The sequence below is a fragment of the Halichoerus grypus genome, chromosome 15 (assembly GCF_964656455.1).
Source record: "Halichoerus grypus chromosome 15, mHalGry1.hap1.1, whole genome shotgun sequence".
Taxonomy (NCBI): Eukaryota; Metazoa; Chordata; class Mammalia; order Carnivora; family Phocidae; genus Halichoerus; species Halichoerus grypus.
The window spans coordinates 12947759-12962689 of NC_135726.1; the positions used below are offsets into that span (position 1 = coordinate 12947759).

Here is a 14931-nt window from a genome sequence, read left to right on the forward strand (position 1 = left end):
CAAGACTTTCTTTTCTTTTTCTCTCCCTCTCTTTTTCCTTCCTTCCCCTTCCTTTCATTTCTAATAAACTTTGAAATCCTTCCCTAAGTGCCTAGTTCTGTGCCATCTATGCAAAAGGCCAGCACTTGATGCGTACTAAGTCCCACTAACAGTGACAGCACAGTGTGGGTCCTGGCTGCTTAAACCATTCTAGCCTCGAAGGGTGGAGGAGAAGAGAAAGGCCAGCCCGGGTGAGACAGCTTGGAGGCCAGTTCCCAAGGCCCCCCAGGGCGCCCCCTCACCCCCGGGTCTCCCTCCTGGTGATGCCGGCCTCCCGCCAGGCCCCTGTCCGGGGGCTGGGGGTGCATCTCTCAGCGTTATACGTTGTCCCTGAGAGCGAGCCAGAGGCTGGGGAAGGGCCTGCTGTGCTCCAGGCAGCATGGGAACAGCACACACACACCGTGAGCACTCGGTTACCAGGTGATGAACCGAGGGGCCGGCTGTCTCCGGGCACTGGCGCATGGCAACTGGGACAGCAGCGCCGGGCTCCCTGTCTCCCCTCCTCCAGGTCTCTGCTTAACGCGTACCCTGCCCTGAGGAGGCAGGTCTGTTGTGGCAGGGCCGGGGGGCCCAGCGGGGTGGGGCCGGCCGGGGCGGGGGGCGGCGGTGGTGGTGTTCGGCACCCCATCCACCTCTGTCCCCCCAAAGTGTGACAAGGGCTCTGGGAGGGTCTGAGGGCGCAGGATGCTGTGATACACAGACAGGGACCTGTTTGATGTGCAAGAGGAGGGGTGGTGTGAGACAGACAAGGCTTCACAGGGCATCTAAGCTGAGTAACTTGGCTAAGTTACTTCACTTCTCTGAGCCTTGGTTTCTGCTTCAGTGAAGTGGGGGACACAACAGAAGGACCCAGGAAGGGTTGCTGTAGGATGGGCTAAGGTCATATACGCTCGGTGATGTCCAGCACAGGGTCTGGCAGGCAGCAAGTGAATGGAAAATACCAGAAACCCAGGCAACGAGGCCCGACCTCAGAGAACAATTCAGGAGGTCTGGGTTGAGGCCGAAGCAGTTGGGTTTTAAAAAGCTCCAGAGGATTCTGACAGCAGCCCTTGTGTGGATGGCTCCACCGTGGGGCTGATGTCTGGGTTACTGGACCTGGGCCTTTCTAGGTAAGATTACGGATCACTTCCTGAGTTCATGCGGAGATGGGCGGGGGGCAGGCAGTCAGGCCCAGGGCCAGGCAGTGTGCTCACCCCTGCAGGCCACTCATCCCTGCAGCTTGGCTTTACAAGAGCCGCCAGCCCTGTCCCAGGGGAAGGCAGTCCCCAACTGGCTTCGCTTTGTGGAATCCCTCCCTCGCTGCTGGGCCCTTCACCGGGGAAGCCAGCTTTCTCCCTTATTCCACCCTTCCCAGGCCAACCTCTGCCTTCCTCGTGAGCCCAGGGGTACCAGGCAGCAGGCCCCCTGCCCTGCATGTCCACCAGTTACTGTGCCAGCTTTGGGTTCTCACCCGCATATCAGGGGAAGGAGTGCACAGAGAGAAACGTTAAAGATGCTCTGGGCACACAGACCTGCCTTCCCCAGAGCAGAATGCTGCCAGGCCGGCTGTGGTTATTTGGGTCCCCCTTCACTTGGCGGCCTTTCTCACGGGTGCAATTCTGGAACCATCACCGTGGCGGTCCTCTCCCCTCCCCAGCAATGACCTGCTACCAGGACTCCTTTCAGAAGATCAAATCCTTCCAGGACCCCTAGCGGTGACTGCTGGTGCCTCTGCTGGGCTGTGGGTCCGAGTGCTGGGGACTGAGTGCAACCCCGCATTGTCCCTGCTGCCCTTCTCCCTGCCCGTTCCTCCCTCCTCTCTCTCTCTCTCTCTTTCAGAAGCCCCCAAAGGAAGCTGCAGCGTCAGCCACAGAGAGCCGTGTGGACGAGTGCCCTGTGTCCTCAGCATGGCCCCAGGGGTGCGGGGGGAGGGGGGTGGTGGTGGCATGGGGAGGCTATGGCAGGCAAGGGCCTTTTCCTGTTTGGGCTGTCCCTGCCGGGACCCAGCTCACCTCCCCCAGGTTGGGGGGACTCTCGGCAAGAGGAGCCAAGTTCTTGGCCCCCCAACATCTTGCCCCTTGGTTTTCTGGCTGGTATCTGACCTGATGGCGTGACCTGACTGTTAAGAAATCTTGGGGACTGAGGAGGGGGGTGGAGGAGTTGTTTTTGTTTGTTTTGGAGAGTGGACGCAATGAAAAGTGGAGTGAAAGAAAAACTGAGGCAGGGATCTCAGGAGGAGGAGCAAACCCCATTCTTCTGGGAGACGGTCCACTGAGAGCAGGCCCCATTAGTATTCCACGGAGTGGGGTCAGGACCACACAAAGTCAGAGCTGGATGGGACGAGCACAGACCAGGCCAACTGCACTTGATGGAGGCAAGGAGGTGCGGGGACTTGCCGGAGAGTGGGCAGCGCAGGGCAGAGGCCTGTCCTTCTGTTCCTCTCCAGGCCACTTCCCACTCCCCCTCACCGACCCAGCGGCCAGCACCCCTCCTTCGGCATGGGCCCTGGGAGGGCGGGGAGCCCAACAGGGCAGGTCAGGATTCAATACTCAGAACTGAAGAGGGGAGAGGGGGCCAGCCTGAAGGAAGCTGTGCCTCCACCCCGCCTGGAATCCTGCTCTGCACCGAGGTCAGCTCTTGTGTGCTTTTAGATGTTCTGGAACCAGACAGACCCAACTTCTGGCTCCTGGTGTTATGAGCTTGGGCAAATTACCTTCCTCACACTTGGATGTCCTTTTAAATCAAACTGGGGATAATGAAAACCAGTCCAAGAGCGCCAGGCCGAGTGGTCACAATAGAAACAATGTGCTCCGAATAGGGCATCCGCCCCATAAACTTCGCCTTCTGCCCTCTCCTGCTCCCAGCCTCCTTCCACAGATGCGGGGGTCTGAGCCCAGCACCCGCGGTGGTTTCCAAAGGCAGCCAGTGGCGGGGGTGCTGGATAGACCATCAGCTCTCTGAGTTGCCCTCAAACGAAGGGGCTCTAATGAAGTGGAAGCCCCCATTTCTGGGGCAGACACTGAGAGATGGCTGATTTCACTCCCCTGGGGGCAGAAGAGCACAGCCCCAGTCAGCCTGGACCTTGAGTAAGAAGAGGAACCCACGGGGATGATCTCAGTCTGGGGCCTCCCCCTGGGTGAGACCCCCATGCTGGAGGCCCTGTTGTCACTAACTAAATCCCTTTAAAGCGGCCGACCCACCACACCAAAGTGACAAGAGTGCTTGGGAAAGGCAAGCCCGGTGAGCTGTCTCCTTTGAGAGACTGGAGAACCTCTCCATTGCTCCTGGGACCCGGACCATGAGAACAAATGAAATCCTCTCCTGCCCCCCCGCCCAAAGCCAGCCGTGTCTGAGGGCCCAGAGGGCTGGCAGACTGACCCACACAGAGCTGACGGCCCCCCTTTCCCTCAGGATGCAGCAAAGGTGAGAGCAGCCCCCGGGCTCCCTGCCCCGCGGGGCTGGACGCTCTTGAGGCGTGCTACGGGCTTGAGGACGGGGAAGACCCCGGTTACCCTGGACCAGGGGTATGTCGCAGCTCTCGCGGGGTGCTCGAAGGACCTTTACGAGAAGCCCCCACCACTGGCGACAGCAGCCCGCCACAGCGCCTGAGCCGACCACACGGGCTCCTGACCCGGAACCTGCCCCTGCTGCCCCTGCCGCCCTCACAGTCCTACCCTCCACGCTTCCTCACTGGCAAAGGGGGTGCTCATTCTTTTTTTCTGCTTGTACGTCAGCCACGTGAGCCATAAACTCCCCTCAGCAATCTCTCTTCATGGTTCCTCTGAGCCTAGGGGAGGGGAAGAAGGCATTTCTCCCGGGTTGAGAACCTCTGCTCTGAAGTGTTAAGGTCACCTTGGCTCCAAGAGGTGAGAAGACCCTGGGCAAGGTGCCTCTGGAGGCCCCAGCGGGGTGTGCCCTTCTGGATCTCCACAGACTCTGAGGCTTGCTTCTGAGCAAGCGGCTGTGGCAGCCAGAGGCCCCGAGGCAGGCCCTCTGCCGATGATGCCCTTTCTCTTCTCTCCCCTGGAGCCAGGGCACCCAGCTCCTCCCTTCCACCTGCAATGCTGCGAACACAGCCCACTGACTTGAGCTGGGGGTCCTGAGGGAGGGGGGTGGGGAAGGGAGAAGGTATAGAATGGGGTGCTGGTCCTGCTGCTCATTGCCTTCCCCTTGGTTTTTCTATGGCTGGATAAGGACAATGAGCCCCCAAAGAAGCCCGCCCACCTGGCCATTGGCACGGGGCCTGTATGGTCCTAAGACAGGGGAACAGGACAGAGACCAGCTTCTGTTCCAGCTTTTGCTGCTGAAGCTGGGGCAGGAAGGATGTGGGGAAAAAACAGAGCCTATTTTCCTGATTCCCATGTGTACCTTTGCATTTCGATGGAAATGAGTACCAGCATCAGAGGGGCCAGAATTTACCGTGTGTTCACACATGTCGTGTATTCTACACCCGTGACCTCCTTTAATTCTCACTGGGGAATCCAGACCTGGGAGGGTGCTTCTCCCATTAGTCTCAGTTTTCAGATAAGCAAACTGGGTGTCAGAGAGACCAGCTCATTTGCTCAAGATCAAGGTTAACCAACTACCGAGTGATGCGCCAGGACCAGACTCTTGGACTGCCTGACCCCAAAGCCTGTGTTCTTAAGCCATCAAGCTGCACTGTCACCTGGGAGAAAATATTACCGAAAAGGGATGCCACTCAACATCACAACAAAATTTAAAATACTGAAAATAAACTTCATAACGAGTAAGACCTACAAAAAAGACCTGAAAGCTTTACAAAATGACTTACAGAAACAGGGACAAGCTCTGCGTCCGGGTGGGAGAGTTCAAGGCAGCGACATGCCAATTTCCCACTGAAGCGCTTGTCATGACAGACAGGTAGTTATGACGGGCCAGAATCTGGCCCAGGAGCTCTATGCTATCTCCTTTAACAACGGCCTGTGAGGCAAGTGTGGACATCACGAGCCCCATTTCATAGGCCAGAGAGGTCAGCCTCCTTGCCCAAGGTCCCTGGCGGAGAGGGTGAGAGCTGCAAGGCAAGCTCAGGTCTGGTGGCCAGTTGTCTGGTGGGGGAGGGGTGCGCGCTACATCCTCTCACCTCTCAGGTGCACCAGGCATCCTTCTAGCTCTCTTCTGAGACTGAGATTTCTTTTTTAAACTTCTGCACTGTTTTAAGTGGACTTTATTTTTTAGAGAAGTTTTAGGTCCACAGTAATATTGAGCAGAACGTGCAGAGATTTCCCACATACCCCTGCCCTCACCCCCGCAGAGCTTCCCCTTTAACGACGTTCCCCACCACAGCGGCACGTTTGTTAAAATCAGTGAACCTGCACTGACACATCATTGTCACCCAAGGTCCACAGTTTACTTTAGGGCTCACTCCTGGTGCTGTATGTTCTATGCGTTTGGACAGATGTATAACAACGCACACCCACCTTTACACCCCGAGGATTCTGAGTGCAGGCTGGGAGGCAGTGGTGCTTGGGGGTGAGGTGTCAGGGTGGTCCCAAGGCCCCTCGTGGACCAGCCACACCTTCAAGGACATTGAGAGGAGCCGTCCTCTGGTGCTCATGGGCGGAGCTCACTCAGGCAGCTGCAGGCTTAAGAGGTAGCCGACAACTGGCATCTTCCGGGCAGGGGAAGAAGCAGGCCCACCTCCCTACCAGGGTCCAGCAGGAAGCTCTGAGCATGCACCTTACATTCCATGCTACTGAAATCAGGGTTGCATTTTCACTTAAAAACATGTAATTGGATCTCTAGCTAATGGGAGGGTTTTTTCTCTGGTGCCAAGAATTTTAATTTGACACCTGCAAATTCTTTCTGACAAAAGGGATTTTCATATAAAGTGTGCAAGGAGCAGGAGACACTGAGGCAACAGCTACTTATCCTGAATGATGGAAAAACAGAACCAACCGAGAGTGCCAGAAGGGCGGGACTACCAAGTATCGCTGGAGTAGAACTGAGCGACAATAGCAGGCAAGACACCCCAGCAAGGCCAAGTGCCAATGGGACTATGGAACATGGTGGTGTCTCTGAGGCTCTGCCCCTCCCTGCCCCCAGCTCTTGCATCATTAACACCTGGGCACACTCTGTTCCCTGAGGCCAGTGGCTCTCACCAAGCGTGAGAAGCATGTGAGTTTATCATACTGGGAGAGAGAAATATTTGCAACACCAATGACAAACATAATGTCCCCAATATACAAAGAGCTTCTACAAATCAATAAGAAAATGGACAAAGGGTCTGGGGGCTGAAGCTTTTGCAGGATATACACAGCTCTCCACAGCTCACCATATGGAGAACTGTTCTTAAGAACCTGTGGAACAGGAGAAGGCGGCCAGAAATGGGGATGATGATACAACTATAAACACCAGCTCCCCCCCTCCCATGTGGTTCTGATGTGGGTAGCTGGGACAAACACTTGGTGGAACACAGGCATGATGGTTAAGTGAATAAGAGGATGAGCTTTGGAGTCAAACAGATCTGGTTTTGAGTTTGGCCTCACACTTCCTAGCTGTTGGGGGGTACTTTACCTCCCTCAGTCTGAGTCTTCTGAACTGTAAAACAGAAAGAGCGACAGTACTTCCCCACAGAATTGTCCAGGGTTCCCCAGATACCACGAATCAAGGGTCCAGCATAGTTCCTGGCACAGGAACGACTTCATACAAGCTATTGTTAAGAATCACCTGATCCCGGGGCTCTAGGATTGAGCCCCGCATCGGGCTCCCTGCTCAGCCAGAAGCCTGCTTCTTCCTCTCCCACTCGCCCTGCTTGTGTTCCCTCTCATGCTGTCTCTCTCTCTCTCTCTGTCAATTAAATAAATAAAATCTTTAAAAAAAAAAAAAAAGAATCACCCGAAACAGTGGGATAACCTGCACCTTGAGGCCCCTTGGCCGGATGTAACATTGTGGCTAAATTCTCCCCACCAGTCTGGCTGTGACCTGATCTGACTGAATGGGCTTTCAGGGTCTTAAACCTCAGGGAGCTCTGACTCAGATCAGGGCTGTGTTTGGAAAAACTAGGAAAACCCACGAGAGAGTGATTTCTAGATATCCCAGAAAGGAAGCTCCAGGAGAAGGGGGACTTTGTGTTGTTCATGGCTGTATTTCCATTGCCAAGTACACAGTATGCCCTCAAGGTTGCCAAAGAGACTGGGCAGGGGACACTTAGGAATGTGATGTGGTGAAGAACCAGGATAGGGCAGAATCAGGACTCATTACTGATTATCATGGTCCCCAACTCCCTCCCTGGAGAGATGGGAAAGCAGGGACTCTCTGCTCTTGTTACGGCAACAGCCCCCCTTGAGCCCCAAGAGCAGGTGCAATCCTTTCCCGGCAGGGGCCCGCAAGATATGCCCAAAGCTCTGAGAACATTTGGCACTTCAGCAAATCGCGTTTCCACAGCCGCAACCCGAACAGAGCTGTTTAATGGACTGCGTCTCCTCCTGCTCCCTGTAAATGCACACGCACACAGAAACCCATCACGAGCAAAGAGAGCTGCATGGGATTAAACAACTCAATTTAAAGGATTGAAAACTCAGCTGCTTCCAGTGAAGTCCTAGCAAAGTTCTGCTTTCCCTTTCTGTCCTGAAATGAGGGCTGTGAGTACAGTGAGTCATCCCTAACTCAGGCAGAACCGGGCTGTGTCCTCCTGGGCCCCACACTGCAGTGGGGTGCTGAGGGGAAGGGAGAGAGAGGCCGTGTGTGTGTGTGTGTGCGTGTGTGTGCGTGTGCACGTGAGTGGGGCAGGCAGGAGGGGTCAAGGGCAGATGCCCAGACCATCTGTTTTGGATTTTTCTGGAAATGCAGAGTACCTCAGAGGACGGAGAGGCAGACACCTGCCGTCTGCATCTCTTTTCAGCTCAGGTTTAAGAAAGCAAAGTCAGGCTGCAGAAAACTACCCTGGGCCCCACACAGCCTGGTACCAGCCTCAGGCACCTCACGCACAGAAGGTTGTGAGCAGTGTCCCTCTCCCCTCTCCCCAACCCCCGCAGCTCTTGTCCACTCCCATGTTCCCAATGGGCAGTGTGGGGGATCTGTGGATTCATGTGCCCACTGCCTCAGGGGGCACACACAGCTCTGCCTGGAGCCCACAGCTGCCCAGAAGACGGAAGGAGAGGGACCAGTTGAGGCACAGCCCGCCAGCGTCTGACAGGCAGCCTGGAGCTAGGATGGGTTCAGAGAAGGGATGCTACCCTGGCTGATGGCAACACCCAGCTGCAAATCCTGCCCCTCGGCCGGGAGGCTGGGGAGTCCTGAAAAAGAACCACCTTAGCCTAACTGCACAGAATGGACCACTGCCGAGGATGGGTGGGGACAGGTGGGGCCTCCCCAAGGGGGCTGAAGGATGCAGGGCCCAGCTCTCCTTCCCCTTCTCTGGGCTAGCCTCTCTCTTCTGCTCTTGACCCCAACACAGCAAAGCTTAAAGGGACAATTTCAAACCAGAGGGCAGAATGGAGTCTGGGTGAAATGAACAGAACGAAAGCTCCAGAGGGGCCAGTGCCGTGCGGCCGGGCACTCAGCATTTTCCGAGGGTCAGTTCACCCTCACAGCCATGTGCTGCCACTGCCCCACTGAGAAGAGAAGGAACCGGATGTGCAGAGTTGTGAAGTGACTTACTCATGGCCAGGAAGCTAAGTGGGGCCAGACCTTGCCTTTGGGTGCCCAACCCACAGCCGAGCTGCCCACCACCACACCCCCTGCCTTCTACGGTCGAGCCAGGTCCCCCCCACCCCCCAAGGCTGGTGTTCTTGCTGATGCATTGACCCAGTGCTCTTCAGAAGGGCCGGCGGAGGAAGTCCTTGTTCCCAAAGCCAAGAGCATTAAACCCTGCTTTCCCCGGAAGCGATGCACATTTACCAGGTAGGAAGAGAGCAATTTTTTGGATGCTGATTTAAGAGAACAACAACAAAACGAGCACTTCTCATCTACCAGGTCCCATTAGCCACTCAAAAGGGGAGGCTGGGCAGCCCTGCACAGAAGGAAAGGGGCACACGTGACCTACCTCGTCGGATTCATCCGATAGCGTCTGCAGCAGGATGGGGAAGAGGCTGTCGGTATGCCGGAACATCTGGAGAGCAGAGAAGCCGGGGCACCCGTGAGCATCACCGCCCCCACCAGTGGATTCGGCATGGATGGGGTCTTACTGCACTGCACGGACCACCCCACGCCCTCCCACGGCCCCTCCAGCATCTGTCACTCCTCTGCCTGACAGGGGCTTTCTGGAACTGCACTGACCAGAATCCTACCAAGCACGAGGCGGCCCCCGAAAACCAAGGTGTACCCCAAAGCAGCTCCCAGCTTGGAAGGGCCTCCGGGGCTGACGGGCCCAGGGACTCACCTTCCGGGGAGTCTTGATATAGAGGTGGTACAGCCACTTCAGGACGGCGATCCTGGTCATCATCCCGATGGCCATGTCACTGAGGTGGCAGTTTAGGACCTGCACAATGCCATCGAGGTGGAGTGTGACCGGGGCCCTCTCGGTGCTGTGGGCAAGATCATGGAGGAGACAGGTGTTGAAGCCACGGGCGCCCCTCCGCCCTGGCCGCAGCGCCACCCCGGTTCCGCACTCAGAACCACGCTCCGCCTCCCTCTCCTGGGCGCGGCCGTCGGGGGCGGGCAGGTGGTACCCAGCCTGGCATGGCTCCCGGAGGGCTGGCTTCACCGCCTTGACCTTCCTCCTTTCTTTCCAAGGCCAGAGCTGTGACAACCACAGGTGGGGGAAGAGGGCCAGTCTGCTGCGTGCCTGCCCGCCTCCCCAGCACTAGCCTGGCCTGGGCAGGAGAAAACCTCTCTGATGTCACCGAGCTGGGGCCCAGCAGACCTCGGGGCTGGAAGGCTGTTCAGCATCTCCAGACCCTTTGTTGATAAAACAAAACCACCACCTCCGACGAGTCCAGGGCAAAGCCCTGAAAATAGCCCTGAAGAGCCAACAGGTTTTTTCACCGGGCAAACGAAGAACTCTCCTCGAGTAAGGAGAGGGCTCGTGGCTTTAGAGCTTGCCATACTCCAGGCCATTTGGCACACGGTTTGGCTTGGCTGAGAAGCCTTGAGAGTTGCCTGTGAAGCTGTAACGCTTTCGTCTGAGTCGGGGAAGGAGCAATACAGCCTCTGCCTCTGAGAGACAGAGCCTGTTCGGACTGCGCTTCGCTCCAGCGGGGCACAGGCTCCCGGGCCCAAAGGCTCGCCGGCGTCCGGGCAGAGAGAGGCCCTGCCCAGCAGCCCGGAGGAGACTGGCTGCCACAGCCCTCTGCCCGAAGCACGGCTCCCAGGCAGAGGCTGGAGTTGCCAGGGGTGGGGGCAGCACGGGCCGAGAACCTAAGGATGTTAGCGAGGGGCTCCCTTCCTGCGACAAGTCATGCCGCCCAAAGGTCTCATGACAGGTGCCCCCCGTGGGCTGCAGTTCCTAAGGACCCCGGCCAGGCAGTTCAGCTGCCTGCCGGGACACAATGGTCTCGCGTGGTATTTCTAGGCTGCTCAATTATTCATTTGCAGCAGGAACTCGATGCCTGTGCTTCCCTAACTCGCCCGCAGCCTCTCTGAAGCTCATTTGATGTGAATTCCTAAAGGGCCCCGCTCTCAGCTCTGTAACTGCTCAGTGGAACTGCTATTCACTACGGTTTGATGATTCCCCATAGCGCTCATTTCAGGGGTGAGAGTGGGCACTCCCGTCCTCTGGTAGCCGGAGGGGCTGGGCGTGCTGAGCCTCTGGCCGGGGCGGCCCCTGAGATTTCCCCAGGAGTCATGTGGCTGGAAGTTCTGGGGTCTTCTGAGAATATCCAAACGTCTAGATTCTTTGGGAGCCTAAGACAGATGGGGAAACTAAGGCACAGACAAGTCCAGGGTGGCAAATGCAAGCTCCCAGCCAATCTCTTCAGCAATTCCTCTCCCACACTCACTATCTAGTAGAAATACAACATGAGCCACCTGTGGAATTTCACATTTTCAAGTTTTGTACTAACAAGTAACAAGAAACAGGTAAAATTTTAATGATATATCTTTAATGACTCTAACATACCCAAACAATAGCATTTCAACATACGATCAATACAATAATCAACATACACGTCACTCATAGGGTACTTCATATTCTCTTCTGTGTCCTAAGTCTTCGAAACCCCGCGCACGCCTCACCCCGACAGCACACGTCCGTTCAGACCGGCCACACGGCACGTGCCCAGTAGCCCCACAACAGCGGCTACCGCCACAGACAACACGGCGCGACAGTGCCCGGCTAACGAGCTACCCTACAGCTTCCAGAGCATTCCCTTCCCTCTCTGACAACTTCCTAGATGCTCCCTCTGCTCCTGCCGATGACCAGGACTTACTGTCTCATCTCTAAGTCCTTCTTTTTCCCATCCTGCTGGCCTCCTACCTGGCTCCTTCCAGCATGCTGTTATAGCTCTTCTCCTTGAGAAGCTGGAAAAGTTCCAGAAACCTACCCGCAGCCCAAGGCCTTAACAAAGGAGGAGCTCAGGACGCTGTGAGGAGGGAGCAGAAGCCGTCCTGGCCCTGCCTCTTCTTTCCTAACCTGTGAGCCCCCAGTCCACAGTGAGTCCCTTTCCTCAGCAGGAGCTGCAGGGCATTCCAGCTGCCACATGGGGCCCAGGGTGCCAGGAGGACCCTGTGCCTGGCAGGCCACCACCACTTTCTTAGCTGAAATGGTGCCCTTGGGAGCCAGGCCTTGTTTTCACTCCCCCAGGGGAGTCAGAACTGCACTGGCCAGCAACGGCTGTGTCCTAAGCTACTGGTGAGGAGGACGGCAGCGCCAAGCCCAGCTTCCCCAACTCCACCCTGCAAATCAGGCCCCGAGGTTACCCAGTCAGCAGTGGTAGCACCAGCAATTTGAGTGTGAGCAGTCGGAGTCTAGAGTGGCCTCGTCCACCACATGCCACTGCCTCCCAGTGGGCCAGGCTCAGGAGAGTCCACTTCCAACTGGCCCCTGGCAGAGGCAGCAAGATGGCAGCCCCTCTGGGGACTGGCCACTGCCTGGCCAGGTCAGACCTGGCAGCCCCATGTACTGGAGGTAGAAAGAGGTCATCACGTTTGCCTTTCACCGTATTTTCTTATCAGCATGGTAGACAAAGTCTCTACGTGGGGTGAGGAAGGATACCGGGAAAGCCTGGTGCCGATCCATGTGGGGGGCACTCCAAATCTGAGCGGCCCAAATAGGGCTCCAAGATGCTAGATGGTCCCTGGGGCAGCTGGGCTCCTTGCTTCAGTGTGGTCTCTTGCTTCACTTTTGGCCAGCTCAGTGTCTCCTCTGAGGGACAAAGCAAAGGCCAGCCCGTGGTGGCATCTCCCTCAGGTGGCACTGTGTCAGGGCCAAACAGCGAAGGATTTCATGGCGCGGTGCGTGAGAGCTGGCAGTATTCTGTGCGCTAACACGACTTCCCCACAACAGAACTCCCCAGACATGGGCACCTTCAAATCACTGCCGAGGCAGGTGTCACTTCAACCAACCAAGAACATCATAGCTGAAAGGGACCTCATGGCTCAAGTAACTTGATCCTTCAGTGCACGGATGAGATAGTATGGGACCTGTCCAAGGCCATGCGGCCATGCGCTGAAAACTTATTCCTGTAGCTGGAGACATTCTCCACGGGTCTCACTTCCCCTGGCTGGCTGGAGGGGAGGCTCACGGGAAGCAGGCGCACCCCAGGGCACCAGGGAGACTGATCTTCGTGCCCAGGAAAGATCCCAGCAGCCGTCAAGGAGGTGGCTCTCAGCGGCTCTGCTGGGTGTGGTTGGCCCCTGTGTGCTGGGCTCCTAACGTGCTCCGAGGGAAGCCAGGCCCTTCTTCCAGAGGGCAGGCTGCATGGCATACTCTGAGCTGCTGCTAGCCTGGGGTCTGAGATGGGGTAGCCTCCGCCCTGGCTTCCCTTCCCCAGAGAGCAGAAGGCAGCTCACTCACAGTTTAAAATTTATTTCTGCATCGGTTCCAAACAGTCTAGACTAGTCACTCCTGGGGGCTTCTGAGTTATTTCAAGGTGTCTGCAAAACTCCATTTCCACTGCACATTTTCTCATAAGGCATCTCATAACTAATGTCTTACACATATATGTACTACATTTTCCAAATGCATGGCACTACTGTGGCCATTAAAATACCGACTTATTAAATAATACTTCTGATACTACTAATAAATAATGATAAATTCCAGTGGTTCTCTCTGGGAGGTGGCACTTCATTTCTGTAATGTCTCACTTTGTATGGTACTAGTATGTTACATCTCTAATCAAATTAGAAGAGAAGAAATAAAAAAAGAATTGTTTCTGAACTCAACGTGGTTTTTTTTATAAAGTATCTTTACAACTTCTTTTCAGTCAGCAGATGCTAAAAGTTGGGAAGCACTGAATTCCAGATCTTTCTGCCTTTCTGCAGCCAGCTATACCAGGAGACCTATACTGAATGTTGCTGATGACACCGCGGCCCTCGGCAAGGCCCAGGGCATCAGAGTGGACGCCTGTGTCCACGGTAACACCTGTCCTGGGCTCCCACATCAGCTGAGTGAGGGAGGCTGACGTGCGGTTTCTGTAACTCTCCCAGGGCACCCACTAAAGGTCACACCAGGGGGCTTGGGAGGAAGACCGGCCTGGCTTGAATTCCAACTTGGCCACTAAGGAGCTTAGAGATTTTGGGCAAGAAGTTAACCTCTCTGGGCCTGTTTTCTCATTTGTAAAATGGGGATAATAATGAGGTTTTCGTAATAGTAACTGTTGCTAAAATGTGTAAAGAGCTTTCTGTGGGCTGGGCACCGTTCTATTCTCTTTACATATTCAACTCATAGGAGCTCCACACCCCTAGGAGGTAGGTATTATCACTGCACCCGGTTTACAGATGAGGACACTGGGGCAGGGAGCAGGGCCACAGAGTCAGGACATGTGTCCAGGCAGTTGGACTGCACTGTGCAGAGGATTCATGGGAGCCGAGGGCAGGCAGTGGGGCTGGACAGTCGCAGGGCAGGTTCTGTTTCTTGGTGACCCTGGAAGGTGCCCTCTTGCCCAAGCGCAGTCCCCCTCTGGCAGCACCTACTGGAGGAAGCATACACCCACCCTACTGTCATCCGCTGCCATCTCCAAGGAGTGGGGGGCCCAGGCACCCTGGCTTGGGGTTCACGACTCCGAAGGCCGCCCCCCTCTCTGGCACAGCTACTGACTCAGACCGCAGCTGCCATGAGGAAGGGGCCATTCGTGGGAGACAGAAAGCTTGAGATGATTTGCTCTTGGTTTTTAATGTTAAAAGGGTAGGATCCGACATGGGCTCCTGAATGACAGGTATAAAGCAAAGCCTGGTTCCAACGAGGTAGTTCCTAGCCTCGGCCTCTAGACCCGGCCCGGCAAATGGCGCCCCTGCCTCCCAAGCGAGGCGGCGGAGAGTCGTGCCCGCCTGCACGGTCAGTTGGTGATGTCGGATCTCTGCCTCCTCCTAGACCTCCCTCCGCCTCGCACTGCCAACTCCGTGGAGCAGGACAATTCCCCGTGGCCTGGACAACAGTGACAGGTCTGCAACAGGCTTCTGTGCTCCCACTGTTGCCCCTCCCTCACGTGCCCTCCCGGGGGCTGCCACAGGACCTCCCACGTCACAGGTTGGCCTGGCACCACCACTTAGCAGGCAGGCTCCCACGGCCTGGAGAACAAAAGCAGGGTGCCATCTCCCTGCACCTCCATCCAGATCCCCCCCCCGCCGAATCCAGGATCCAAACCTGCCTCCTTAACCACCCCTCCCCGAATCCAGGATCCAAACCTGCCTCCTTAACTGCCCCCTCCCCGAATCCAGGATCCAAACCTGCCTCCTTAACCGCCCCCCTCCCCGAATCCAGGATCCAAACCTGCCTCCTTAACCGCCCCCCTCCCCGAATCCAGGATCCAAACCTGCCTCCTTAACCGCCACCCCCCCGAATCCAGGATCCAA

At 56.2% G+C, this 14931-nt stretch overlaps 1 protein-coding gene across 3 annotated transcripts in view; it reads right to left on the minus strand.

Annotated features, from left to right (window-relative positions):
• The window catches only part of VAC14 (VAC14 component of PIKFYVE complex), a 100412-nt gene that overhangs the window by 59752 nt on the left and 25729 nt on the right, over nt 1-14931 (minus strand). For all 3 annotated transcript variants that reach the window (XM_078062994.1, XM_036088092.2, XM_036088091.2), the window contains exons 11-12: nt 9359-9503; nt 9023-9088 (exon numbers count right to left, since the gene is read on the minus strand). In XM_078062994.1, coding sequence (XP_077919120.1) covers nt 9023-9088; nt 9359-9503 — 211 coding nt within the window. The remainder of the gene's footprint in view (nt 1-9022; nt 9089-9358; nt 9504-14931) is intronic.